The sequence below is a fragment of the Pyxicephalus adspersus genome, chromosome 1 (assembly GCF_032062135.1).
Source record: "Pyxicephalus adspersus chromosome 1, UCB_Pads_2.0, whole genome shotgun sequence".
NCBI classification, from domain to species: Eukaryota; Metazoa; Chordata; class Amphibia; order Anura; family Pyxicephalidae; genus Pyxicephalus; species Pyxicephalus adspersus.
The window spans coordinates 44,525,067-44,539,066 of NC_092858.1; the positions used below are offsets into that span (position 1 = coordinate 44,525,067).

The window sequence follows — 14,000 nt, forward strand, 5'->3', positions numbered from 1 at the left end:
ACAATGTCATATCCGCATATACGTAAAAAAATTCTGTGGAGGGAAGATTATAGATCTTCTGTAAAGATTGAAAAGATTTAATCTTCTGGAAAAAGTAAAAATCTTTAGTTTTTGTTACTCCTTAGTGATACCAAGAAGAGAGATTAAGATGAGGTATAAATACTACTAAAATTCTCAAATCCGGAGTAACATTGTGTGCGAATTCGGTGCATAAATTGGGTATTTTTTCCAAATCTGGAAAGTGGCTTGGATGAAAGGGTAGTTGCTATGTGGTATCGGAAGGCCCAGTTTTATAGCTAATAAAAGCCACTGAAAATCTGTGCATTTAAGAGACGAGCTCCATCTCAAGCCACAGTTTATGTGCAATGTTATTCCACCAGTACAATACTTGTGCCTTAATAGATGCAGCATAATAGTGCGAGATACTAGGAAGACCTCCCATCTTCCAATATTAAGTCAAAATCAAATGGCTACATTGTGTTTTTTTATTGTTCCATACATATAGAGAAAGATGTCTAATAATAAAGACCTCAGTTGCATTCTGTCCTTCAGCAAAGATGCTATTACCTGTGGGGAAGGGGACTTCTTATTTTTAGCCTCTTGTTTACTGATAGATAGTAACAACAATTAAGCTGATGCATTCTTTACTTCTTATCATTAGTGCTTGTTTTGATAAATATACCTCTCATATACGCCTTATGGCGTTCCACAAAAGAAAAGGATCAATAACTTCTGTGTTATTTATAGGGAAATACATTTCCTGAGCTTTTTCAAATATCTCTTGATATTTGGGATGAGCTAGAATGTATGTTTTTAGCCTCCATAGCCTGGTCTAGAAGGCTGCTCCCCCCATGTCACCACTGGTGCATGGTCCGGCCATGTGATATTGCCGATATCCGAAGACTGCACTTTCGGAAGAGACCAAATATCTGTTAAGAAAAAGTCAAAACAGGAGTGTGAAAGATGAGTATGAGAGAAATCAGTAAAGTCCCTCTCTGTCCCATGTTGACACCTCCAAATATTGTGTAACTCAAACTCAACCAAAAGTTTGTGCAGGTCTTTAGACGATTTTTTAGCTTTAGAGTTAGAATCCAATGCATAGTGTGGTGTCATGTTAAAGTCTCCTCCTATTAATAATGCTCCTTGTTTTGCTTTGTTAACTTTCTTGTACGAGTGCTGATTATAATTAAGGGCATAGACATTCACCAAAGTAAATAAAGCTGTATTCAATTTACATATCAATATGATATATCAGACATCTTCATCTGCTATGTGATCAATATATTGAAAATGTAGGTAATCTTTGACAGCTATCATAACTTTTTCTTGTGGATACTTGCACAGTAAGTATGAGAAAAAGACTTCAAATTACATTTAGGCGCCTGTATGCGGTGAAGATGTGTTTCCTGGAAAGCAATATTTCTCCTCTTAGTTGTTGAATCTCCTTATGTATTAGTTCTCTCTTGAATGGGCTGTTCAAACCTCTTACATTTAGGGAAACAATATGGGTCATCCTGTATTTAGGCTATGGTGATGAAAGCTGTTGCTAAATTAGATACAACCGTGAATAATCGACTGAAGTATGGCAGAAGCCATTTGAAACAATTCCATTTTTTCAATTCTGTAGATATATACTCATTTTCAAAATCAGCCGTTAGAAAAACAACAAAGTACACTAGCAAAACAAACATTATAGAAAAAATTTAGAAAAAAGTCCCCCTGGTTAAAAACCAGTTGAAAAGGGCTAGTATAATAAAGTTGTAAAGCGCACTTCTGAAATTCAGGTGGTCAAATCTTGACATAATGTAGGCTAGGCTACGTATATATTTTCAAATCCATCCCATACAAGCCCATTCATTGACCACTTTCCTTGGGGATCTATTCGCAGGACTAATAGTACCCAGGTTCCATCCCTGAATAAGCTGCATTCCCACTTCCACAGATGATACTGGGTGTGTCTTCCCATTAAACAAGATTAAGAGTTTACTTGGAAAACCCCATCTGTATACAATATTCTTTTTTTCCAAATTTTCGTAATCAGTGATTTTTTTTCGGCTTTAAATCTGTATGGCAGACAAGTCGGCAAACAATCGTATGTTCCGAAATTGCTCCAGTAATAAAGGAATTTTCCTTGCTATTGCCATTATTTTTTCCTTAATGTGAAAGAAATGTATACGCAGCAGAACATCCCTGGGCATATCAGCAGGGAGAAATGCAGGTTTGGGTATCCTATGTGCCCCATCAATTGTAAGTTCTATTTCAGTTGCGGATGGTTCCAACGTTTGGCACATGTTCCTAATATAAGGCATTAGACCTCCCTGAGTAACGGTCTCCGGAACACCCCTCACCTTAATGGTATTTCTTCGGGGACGATCCTCCAGATCCGCCACTTTGAATCTAAGTCAAGTTATCTTATTAGAATTTTCCTGGTGTGCATCCACTAGGTCATTGTGAGCCTGAGAAAATTCTCCCATCTTAGTTTCCATATGGTGGATACGTTTTCCCAAATCGAGACAGCGTATTGTTAAATTTGCCCAGCATGGAGTTCATGTCCTGTTGTTTGGAATTTCTCAGTAATCTCTTTCAGTGAAGTGGTGGACAGTGTAGCTTCCCCCACTTGAAAATTTTCCTCCAACCCCGCTATCGGGCCTATATGCAATAGTACATCCCTGGCCTCGCCTACAGCTGGATCAGGGTCCGGATGTACCTCAGGTTGCTGAGAAGAAGGAGATCCAGATGGCGTCAGGGTAGGGCGTGAGGTCTCATCCAGGCTCCCTTCCGACCTTCCCATAGCAGCAGGACTCACGGATGTAGAGGAGACTAACGGGATACTGGATACATTTTCAGCTTTTACATTTAAAAATACTCATTATTCATACGGCCAGGGAGGTTAAAGTCTTATTGTTTGTTTTCTTCAGAAAGCCTGTGCAGTCTAAGTAGAAATGGTCATCCTCTACCAGCAGCTGTAAAAATTAACCTTGCTTTACAATTCTGAAAAATAAGCTCCCTACTGATTGGAGAGCTTTGGGGTATATATAATACATGTCTGAATATTTAACATTTATACAGAAGCCCCCCCCTGACGTTCATCAATTGATCAATTGATAAAGGACCGCTGTCCCCCTATGTTGGGGAGCGTAGTGTGGTGCCACTCCCTTGTCCCCCTCCCTTCTTTCTATATAGAACCGTGCTGCGGTGTGTACAGCGAATGGTCATTCATCTGTCACTAGAAATGATTCCAACTTTTGTACTCAATTTGTAGATGTTTTCTAAGGAAAATTAACTTAAAGATCTGAATCACCTTTTTGATGCAGATGAAATATACTTAGCTGATTTAAACAAAGCTGTGTTCCATGCAAGTTGGAGGCATAATAAGACCTGCGCCACTACACTCAATGGCACTAGTTCTGCATTAAGAAAATATAACTAGAATGGCAATAAGAATTTTAGAACCTTGCTCATATGGGGGGTATTACTGGGCCTCCTAAAAATTAAAGTCTGGTGTAATATACAATAAAAACCATTACACAATATTCACCATTGTCAAGTGACACTCTGACAATGGGGGGGGTGTTGGTCAGCACATAGATTGATCAAGCACTTCCAAGAGTTGTACTAGAAATGGGTTGTACTTGGAATAGAATCTAACCCCTAAGTTTGACTGGTCAGACATTCATGCAAGTTGAAAGGCACATTGGATACAACACAAATACATTTTGGAAAGTAAAAATGGATTTGGGTGACAGGGTCTCTTTAAAATGAGACTCGGCACTGGCACTGAGCTGAATAAAGCAGCATTTCACAACCTCTTAAACATGGCTTCAGGAAACCCTGGCTATAATTATTATGTCCACAACTCACAATATATTAGCATGTTGGTCAGTGGGGAGAATGTCACCCTTATAGCCAAAAAGATCATTGGTGTCACTTATACTGACCTGGGAGTCACAGTGCTTATTTCTCAAGGAGCCCCTACCAACCCGTGGTTCCCTTAGCACAGTAGAGGGTAAGTATTCAACACATAGGGCTCTATTTATAAAACAGGGAATCTAACATTCCCTGTTGGCAATCAATTACTGTCATTAAAACACATGGACCTTTTAGTTCCAAGAAAAAGACCATATAAAGCATTGTACAGAACCCACAAACTGATCACATATACACCCATATTTACAAAAGTTTACAATTTGATCAAAATGTTATTTTGTGATATCCATTAAAGTGTTAAACGGGGGATATATTCAATAAAGCAAGTGATGCATTCTGTAGGCCTTATCTGCTTCTTCAAACTTCTATACCGTCTCATGTAAAAATATACAGGGCTGCACTTTTTCTGTAACTATGCATCAAAACATTTTGATTGGAACGCTTTGTTCTTTTTTTCTTTAGTGTTAAATTGGCTGTTGTCCCTGTAAACATTCTATCTTGTCAGGATTACTGTAGCCATCTGCCAATTAATCCATTTCTTATCGCTGCTCCTCTGCTTGCTGTTTGAAATGTTTGTCTTCCCTGTGATAGGTATATGGTCACATTGAAACAAATAGTAATGCTATCAGTTCCTGGACTTCAGTACTTCAGGACTTGTTCCTGGCAACAATAGATCAAATACATTTTAGATTTAGTTCATTTGATCATGTTAGATTAACTTAAAAGGCAGTACTAGAAATCAGCTTCTTAGTAACTGGAAGCAATATTTTTAAATCTTTCTATATTTCAGGGATCTGTTGTGATTGAATCAAGTGTAGAAGGAAAATGTGGGCCCCTGGTAGAAGGTAAGAACGTTTTCACTAAAGTTTCTCAGTATTTTATTTAACATTCATCATTATAATCTTTAGCTTTTCCTTTGTTTCCTTGTTAGAATCAGACAGCGAGGTTTACACAAGGTTTATGAAGACTCATAAATGTTATGACCTCATCCCCATCAGCTCCAAACTTGTGGTGTTTGATACATCTCTACAGGTGAGCAGACCTCACCAACAATGTATCAATGTATCACAAACATTGTGCTTTTGGACACCTATCTAACTATAGATTGGCTTTCAGGTAAAGAAAGCCTTCTTTGCTTTGGTTAGTAATGGAGTGAGAGCAGCACCTTTATGGGATAGCAAGAAGCAAAGTTTTGTAGGTAAGCCACAAAGATGTTTAATAAAAGAGTTATTTCTGAAATCCAGTTTGTTTTTGACATTTTGTTTTCCTTCCCCTCAAGGCATGCTTACCATCACGGACTTCATTAATATTCTCCATCGATACTACAAATCATCTATGGTAAGATAATTCCATGTTTTCATTGTAGATAAAGGTATTTAACATGTACTAAGTGAAATTTTGAGTAAGTAAACCCAAAAACTTGCAAAACAAAAAAAATACACTTACATTTAGTCCCGCAAAGCAGTTGATTCGTCTGGAGGTTTCTTCCATTGGGTCCTGCGTTGTCCCGGTATCGGTCCTTGGACTAGGTACTGCCATCTTCTCTCAGGTGACGTACATGGAAAAAAAATGCTGATCCCACTTCGCATGCAAGCCCAGGCCCAAGCGATCTAGAAATAATGGTGGTGGCAGTGCTGCACCTTTTTTTTTTTTTTTAAATGGTGTTGAACTTTTTTGTAAAGTGAAAATTCCGAGTTTAGGTAGGCTTTAAGGGTGCAGCTTGGCTGTCATTATAATGTGACAGCTTTAATTCTTTCTGAGTTACTGACATGAAACAGACAAGCCGGTTAGATGTGCTTACTTTATTAGTTTTGTGCTTATTCCAAGTTAGGAAATGTTTAGGTCTTAAAGCCATTCAATTCCACTTCCAAAAGGGGGTCAGTAATTCTGTCTTTATATTTTCCCTATCACATGTTTTCTTCAGACCTCAGATGTTAGAGACCACAGATAGGAATATTTTATAATCTTAATTACCTACAAACCTATCACAAAAGCCCTAGAGGACTAGAGGTAATGACATGTGTAGGTCTGGGTTTCGCAACCAGGGTTTCATGGAACCCTAGACTTCCTCTGGGGTTTGCTAGGGGTTCTCAGTTCATTTTAACTGGTCTTACCATTGGCCACCACACTAATTTACTGTAAGCTTTGTATATAGTAATTATAGTAGGGGTTCCCTGAAGACCTGTGTGTGAGGACCTGGGTTCCTCTATTTGTAATGGTTGAAAAAGGCTGACCTAGATGTACAGTCTAAATATAGCAGACTCAGTGTGTGTTAAGTTACTTTATGAATAATTTGCTAATAAATTTTATTATAAGCCCACAAAAGGGGATTTTTTTTTACATTTTATAATAAATGTACCCTAAGGTTACAGAGAGCAGAATGTTTCATATCATTAATTTTTTGAGGTTGCTGTGCATAATTCTCTGGGACATTATATCATTACTTCACAGAATGTAGTTTGATTTTGACAATACAACGATACCTTTACTGTCTATACACATTTATCTGTTTTGTCGAGACCATGCCATTCTCCACACTTTGTCATGGCTCTATATTATTCGTATTTACAAAAGCTGCATAATTTCCAGCATATCTCTCCAGTTTCAGTATCACATCCTCTATCATTGGCAACTTCTTTAAGACATTATAACATGAGACATCTTTCACACTAAACTTGCCAAATTATTTTGTACCCTGTTTAAACGTTTATTCTGTAATAGAATATCCAATTGTATATATTACAATCTCCCAGAAAACCATCACAAAGGTGTTATTCTTATAAAGCTAGATTCCCCAGCTTTTGGTAATCTGTATTATAAAGAGTGCTTTGTAAAAGACTAAGACGTTTAGTTTTGTGGATATTTGCAAAATTCAGATTTTTTTTTCAGCATATCTCTGAAATGCTGCTGGAAAATATTAGTGGTCAGTATGTAATTCAGCTTTTTAGCAACATTATCAGCCCCGATATATGGATTTCGGGATGAAATTGACCCCTGAAACAAACCTGTGTTGTGGTTCCTTTAAAGTCTGATGTTCCTGAATCTTTTTCTTTCCTTTTGTTCCCTGGAACACTGTTGAGAGGATTATCTCATTCACAACTGGTTACAGGGCTGTCACACTGGGGAGGTGACCCTTGCTTCAATTATGTTTTACTTTCTGTGCAAGTAGAAAGGGATTGAAAGGAAGGCAGGTATATGCTACCTGGGATGAGGGAAGGGGATAAAGTGAACCTTTTGCTTTGCCCTGCATGAAACCTAGCATGGAATAGTCCTTAAAGTGGAACTAAATTCACGTGGCTCACCTATCTAGGTTTCAGCCCCAGGTCCGCCGTCTTCCTCCTCTTTCAGATGATGTTCAGTTATTTTGATTGGCCATGTTGAGATGGCATAACTCCCGTGTATTGATTCATCCTTGGCACACACAAGAGAAGTCAGGATTGTCAGGTTTCTCTGGCAACCAAAGCGGATGTTGGGCATGAGCACCAGCTTTGATTTCAGAAACATGGAGCAATCAGGCAGGTAAGATGCATTATTGCAGAATGGACATAGTCTGTCCCTTTCTGCAATAAATATATGCCTGATCTTTCAACCTAAAAGGGAAACTTTAGCTTCACATAAGGATATTGCTCTTAAGCAACACCTTTCTCCCTTGTCTCCAAATCCTTTAGAACCCGATCATATTGACCATTGAGCTATTTAATACACATTTGCCTTTTTGTTTGTGTGTAACTGCTTCACTCTCAACTTCTACAGAATTTTTAGTTATCTTTATTTTTAGTTATTTCTAGTTATCTTGCTCTCTATGTATTATCAGGTGCAAATTTACGAGCTGGAGGAGCATAAGATAGAAACATGGAGAGGTGAGTTGTCAACCTACAAATCAAATATTTTTATATCTGACATTTTTTGTATGAAAGATATGGGAAGAGCAAATAACTATACAGTGGAAGAGAATTGTTTGAAATCTAAACCTTGTTAAAATATTTATTAATTTTTTTTTTTTAGAAGTGTATTTACAAGACTCTTTCAAGCCTTTGGTCAGCATATCACCCAGTGCCAGGTATGTACTGGTGAGACTCAATACTTATCTATTTTATGAATAGTTACAATATTCCACTAACTTTTTATTTTTTCCTTTTGCACATTAGTCTATTTGATGCAGTCTCTTCACTAATTAAGAACCGCATACATCGTCTGCCAGTCATTTCTCCAGACTCCGGAAATACACTGTATATATTAACGCATAAAAGGATTCTCAAGTTCCTCAAGCTATTTGTGAGTCTCCTTCTGTTATTGGCTACCCCTTCCATCTTCCTTGTTTAAATATTTTAATAGTTTTTTTGTTTTCAGATGTCTGAACTGGAAAAGCCAGCTTTTGTGACTCAAACACTAGAGCAGCTAAAGATTGGGACATACGATAACATTGCAATGGTTCACCCCAACACTCCTGTCTATGTCGCTCTGGGTATTTTTGTTCAGCGCCGTGTATCTGCTTTACCTGTTGTTGATGAGTCTGGTAAATATATATACAACTTTACTAAATACTTGTTTTTAACCCCATAGGAGCATAAGTAAACATTATTTAGGTGTAAGTGGTGTGTTTACAGAAAAATAATCATATGTGCAAATATATAGTGTCATCCTACCTTCTTCTTTGTCACAGCAACAAAGCTCCAAATTCCTAAACAGTTGTCCTCAGCCCTGCCTACTGGTGCATTACAAAGAACACATTCTTTCTCTTCATCTCTTTTCCCCTCCTCATCTTCAGAACCCTTACTTGTTCATGGGATCACAGGAAGTTACCAGCTCACAAGAAGTAAACTGGTACAAAAGCATTTTTGATGATTTGCTTTTCAGATCAAAAGGAACTAAAGAAAAAGAGGTCATTGTTAGGGTCTATATACATCTTATGGGATCAAACATTTTATTAGTGTTCTAGCTATATCAAGGCAAGAAACAACATTTAGGCACAGAGATAAAAATATTTGTATTTTGCCAAGGAAATCAGATAAAGGATTTTCTGCTAGAACTAAGGTTTAGGGATGCCAGATACGGCTTTATGTTATGATATCTGTATTATCCCACTGATGGAACAGCTCTTGAGATATTTTCCACCAACCAGATGTCTTCTACTCTAAGAGTTTTGTGACCACCATGTGAAAGAACTCTAAATAGCATAGGAAAGGAATCGGAATGATTATTTTTCAGTTTCCCAAATTTTGGGTTTTAAAGGCAAAGCCATCGATAGCTTCTTTGCTTCAGTTTTTTTAAGTCTAACATATAGCCAACAAAGGTGCTCATAGACTTGTTAAAGAAGTATATATATTTTTTTTTACAGTTTCTTTGCTTTGGACAGCTTCTTGTAGGCAGATTAGTTTTTAGAATTTCTGTGCTGCTCCGGACCTCAACTAATGTTTTATTATGTGTTATTTAAATACCTGCATGACGGGAAGCAATGATGTAGCATCTCCCTTGGTAATAGCTTATTTTCTTGACGTATTTGCCAAAAACTTTATCCCTTTTAACATTTGTGTCTACCTAATATAAAATAAAACCAATTGTAGTTTTTATGTATCTTTATTTGGATGCATTTATTTTAATTTAATAGTTTTTACATAAATAAATATTATAATATACTATTATTTAATATTATAATAATAAATAAAACTATTGCATATTTTGCACATTTGATATTTACCACAAATTATAACCTGCAACATTATCTGATTTAAAATGTATCACAATACTATGATTTGTGTAATTATGTAATCAGAATTGTAAGGCCTAAGATAAACATTTATCCCCCCCACACACACACACACACTTTTCGACATTTCCCCAGGTTTCCACCTGCTAAAATTCCGAATGACATAAAACTTGTTTATGTTAGATTTTGATTCTGCCATTGTGAATGCAATTGCAAAGAATCTGAACCAGCAACAAAACGGCAACAATTTCACAACAATTTATCTGTTTGTGTGAAAGTGTGCATATTTGTTTAAGTTTCTATTTACTATACAAGTAAATAAACTACAAATTTATACCACTGGCAGAGCAAAATAACTTATCCTGAGAACTGGCACAAAAAAAAATCCTCCTAAATTTCTTTGTACCCCAGGGATGGGTGAAAAGTTTTTTTTATTATAAAAAATGGTTTATGACGGCTTTTAATTAGTGATTGTTTTTATGTCCACAGGGCGTGTAGTGGATATTTATTCCAAATTTGATGTTATTGTAAGTACCTATCTATTACTGTGACAAATTTAGGTCATCTTAGTATAAATGAGGGCTAATAATTTTTTTTGTTTTGTCTAGAACTTAGCAGCTGAGAAAACATACAACAATCTGGATATCACTGTGACAAAGGCTCTTGGACATCGCTCTCATTACTTCGAAGGTGTCCTTAAATGTTACCCACATGAAACCCTTGAAACCATTATCAATCGGCTCGTTGAGGCAGAGGTAAAAAAAAAAAAAAAAGAAATAAAAAAAAATTTTATAGAAGGGGGACGATTACAAAAAGTGTGCTGTAATTTGCTAGCAACAACTTGGACAAAGTGAACACAAAATGAGGTACAGGTAAATGCAAAGTGTGATTGTTTTAGATAAATACCAACAAAGTAGGACCCCTATGTAAGAGGAATTGTTGCCTCAAATACTCTTGTTTTTCCACCAATAAATAGTTTAAACCTTTTTTTTTTTGGATGGTGGTACATGCAGTGATCGCCATTATTCCAGGGAACATGTAGATAAAGGTGACGTGACGCCGACATGTGTACATCAGTTCCCTGATATTGTTCCCTGATCTTTCCTGGCGGATCAATGTTTAGACTTTGAGACACTGACCCAGAACAAGAATGAAGAGTAAAGTCAAGAGTTCTTATCTGTTTTTGTGGGGTTTATGTAAATAAATCCAAGAGTATTGAATCAAGAGGGCCAGCATGACAGTCAGCCATTTATCATAAAAGACTTAAAAAGAGGCTTCTCAGGCTCCTCCAAAACAGTTTGCGGAGAGTTGAGTGAATCACAAGGTAGATGTAGATAACTATGCAGCCATTTCTGTTTTACATATACAATTATCTTAAGCAATAAAAATTATGACATCTACTTTCCTGTTCTAGCTCTACAGTTATATTAAGCAATACAAAATTACAACATGTCAAATGAAAAATCAAAATTCTTACCAACACTTTGGGTGTGTATTCTGTGTATGAATGTTTGATTCTGAAAAATGATCACCTGTCCAGAAATGTAAGTGCTTGTGTTCAGTGTATACTAAGAGCAAGCATAGACTATTTCACCATGATTGTGGTTTCTCACCAAAACACAATAAATGAGCCAGATTAAACCTGCAACATCTGAAGTCTAATCTACCACTCCTAAAAAGACTGGAAAAGACATGGTCGGTAGCCTACATGGAAGATCCTCAAGAAGTAGTCTGGCTTTGGTTTCATTTTTGTTTTTCAGAGAATGATGGAGACAATATATAGAGACTGCAGTAGGCCTCATCTTGTTTTTGTTATTGGGGGGTCTTTGTAATAGAAGTTGGGGTTTAATACTTAAGACACATTTTTCATGTTATCCTCTAGGTGCACAGACTGGTTGTAGTGGATGAAAATAATGTGGCAAAAGGAATTGTTTCCCTCTCCGACATCCTGCAGTGTCTGGTTTTGACAGCTGGAGGTGAGGTTTACATAATTATTGGTATCATTGAATATTTATTGTTAAAGAAATGTCTGCATGAAGATCTTATACTGTTTATCTCTCTCATTATGGCAGGTGCAAAAAATCCATGATTGGCATAAGTGTAATAACGTCACTGCAGTGCTGCAATATAGAGACACACAAAGAGCTTTGCAGTTTTCTGTCTACAATAATCTCCACAAAGAGAAAAAATTCCAGCAGTCATTTGGAGCTGGGAATAGATTCACCACCAGCAAAACATGATAAAGATGCATTCTGTGATTCAGCAGCGGTTTTCTGCAGCAATACTATGGGGCATTACTAAAGGGTTGACCTGTAATTTCATGATAGTGAATTTTGTGATCCAGTGAGAGAAGAATTGCACAGTATTGCGGATTAGTTTATCAACTCTGAGTTTTTTTTATTATAACACCAATAATCACTTTTTACCATTCTGTCCACAAAGTAGGGAAGAAAGATGGCCTGAGGGTAAGATGCAGTTTTCATCTAGGTTTTCTGTTAAGAAGGAGTTTAGTGTGGCTCATACAAAGTGTTGGGTCTTTTCACAAATTTGATGATTCTGATATTGGAGTTGTAGCACAATGTTTTACACAAGGCCGGTAGTAGTTTGCACTTGGCGGATGGGAGTGACACATGCCACTTTATTGTTTATATAATATTCCTCTGTAACTGTCTTTGCTAAGCAGTTATGTTTCCTTTGTTTGAAACCAAATTTATATTTCCTGTCCTGGAGAACTCGGCAAGACTGACATTTTTACTACAGAAATGTTTTCCCATATGTCCATGTTTTTAAACAGTATTTAATGACCATAGAAATGTATACCATTTAATAAAATAAATTTGTAATAATTTGTATTTTGTATATATGTTTTTGTATTTGCTGTATTTTGCCATATGAAATTTTCTTTGGTCCTACAGGTAACAGCTCAATTTAAAAAGCTTTACCCCCGGGATAAGAATCAGCATTTCAACCTTTCAACCTTGAAATGAGTGTTTAAATTGAATTGGTCTGAAAAAAAAAAACTTTTCGTGGAAAAATAAGGATTCTGACCCCATGTGTTATCGTTGAGAATATATTTATTTCTGGATACATTTTAAGTTTATTCCAAACATGATGGTAGCTAACCACTGGTAGGGACAGTATCTTTTTTTTTCAGTTATGACACACTGGTCTGAAATTCTTGTCTGCTGCTAAGGTGCATGTATGTAATTCTGGTGACACATGTATGGAAGACTGGTGACACATGTATGTAATTCTGGTGACACATGTAACCTAGTGCTGGTCACACATGTATGTAATTCTGGTGACGCATGTATGGAAGACTGGTGACATGTATGTAATTCTGGTGTTGCATGTATGTTGTCCTGATGACATATGTATGTAATTCTGGTGACGCATGTATGGAAGACTGGTGACACATTTATGGAGGACTGGTGACATGTATGTAATTCTGGTGTTGCATGTATGTTGTCCTGATGACACATGTATGTATTTATGGAGGACTGGTGACATGTATGTAATTCTGGTGTTGCATGTATGTTGTCCTGATGACACATGTATGTAATTCTGGTGACACATGTATGGAGGACTGGTGACACTGTTTTCTTGGCTGACCATGGAAGTGATTAATTGCAGCCCATAGGTTTGGAATTTGCTGGGAAGAATTTAGTAAAAACCTACTGAGCCTCAATTGTAAACACTGGTGTTACTGGCCACTCAGGTTCACCTCCCCAGTCAGGGACGCCCCCTCCAGGGCCCTCCATGCACTTCTCTTCCCTTCTACTATCATTAGGAGTAGGAATCCATTACTGTCCTCCTGGTCTTCAAAAACATGGCCTTCAAGGCAGACTTGCTCAATCAACAGCCATGTTGGTGTAGACCAGTAAACTGGGTACAAAACCAGTCAATCACAGACCAGACAAATAATAAATGCTTTTAGATAGGCTGGCAGGAAGCTCAAAATAAAAAAAGGCAGCATATTAAAATTCTAGACCTTAGCAGCCATTTTCTTGTAGAACAGCACAGAAGCAATTCAACTAGTTTTCTTTTTATAAGTGTCACCAGTCCTCCATACAAGTGTCACCAGCACTAGATACATGTGTCACCAGTCCTACATAATTTGTCACCAGAATTACATACTTGTGTCACCACCACTAGATACATGTGTCACCAGAATTACATACACGTGTCACCAGTCCTCCATACAAGTGTCACCAGAACAACATGCATGTAACACCAGAATTACATATGAGTCACCAGTCCTCATAAATGCATTATCAGTCCTCCATACATATGCCACAAGCACTGGATACATGTGTCACCAGTCCTACATACATGTGTCACCAGCACTTGATACATGTGTCACCAG

At 37.1% G+C, this 14,000-nt stretch overlaps 1 protein-coding gene across 1 annotated transcript; it reads left to right on the forward strand.

The window, feature by feature from the left end:
- The first annotated feature begins 4,553 nt into the window (after window positions 1–4,553).
- Window positions 4,554–12,480, forward strand: PRKAG1 (protein kinase AMP-activated non-catalytic subunit gamma 1). The gene is made up of 12 exons (XM_072409313.1): window positions 4,554–4,772; window positions 4,859–4,959; window positions 5,044–5,125; window positions 5,207–5,265; window positions 7,742–7,787; window positions 7,933–7,987; window positions 8,076–8,202; window positions 8,278–8,443; window positions 10,124–10,161; window positions 10,243–10,389; window positions 11,517–11,610; window positions 11,707–12,480. The coding sequence occupies exons 2-12, from the start codon at window positions 4,888–4,890 to the stop codon at window positions 11,721–11,723; spliced, it is 903 nt and encodes a 300-aa protein (XP_072265414.1). The 5' UTR covers window positions 4,554–4,772; window positions 4,859–4,887; the 3' UTR covers window positions 11,724–12,480.
- Window positions 12,481–14,000: the final 1,520 nt, after the last annotated feature.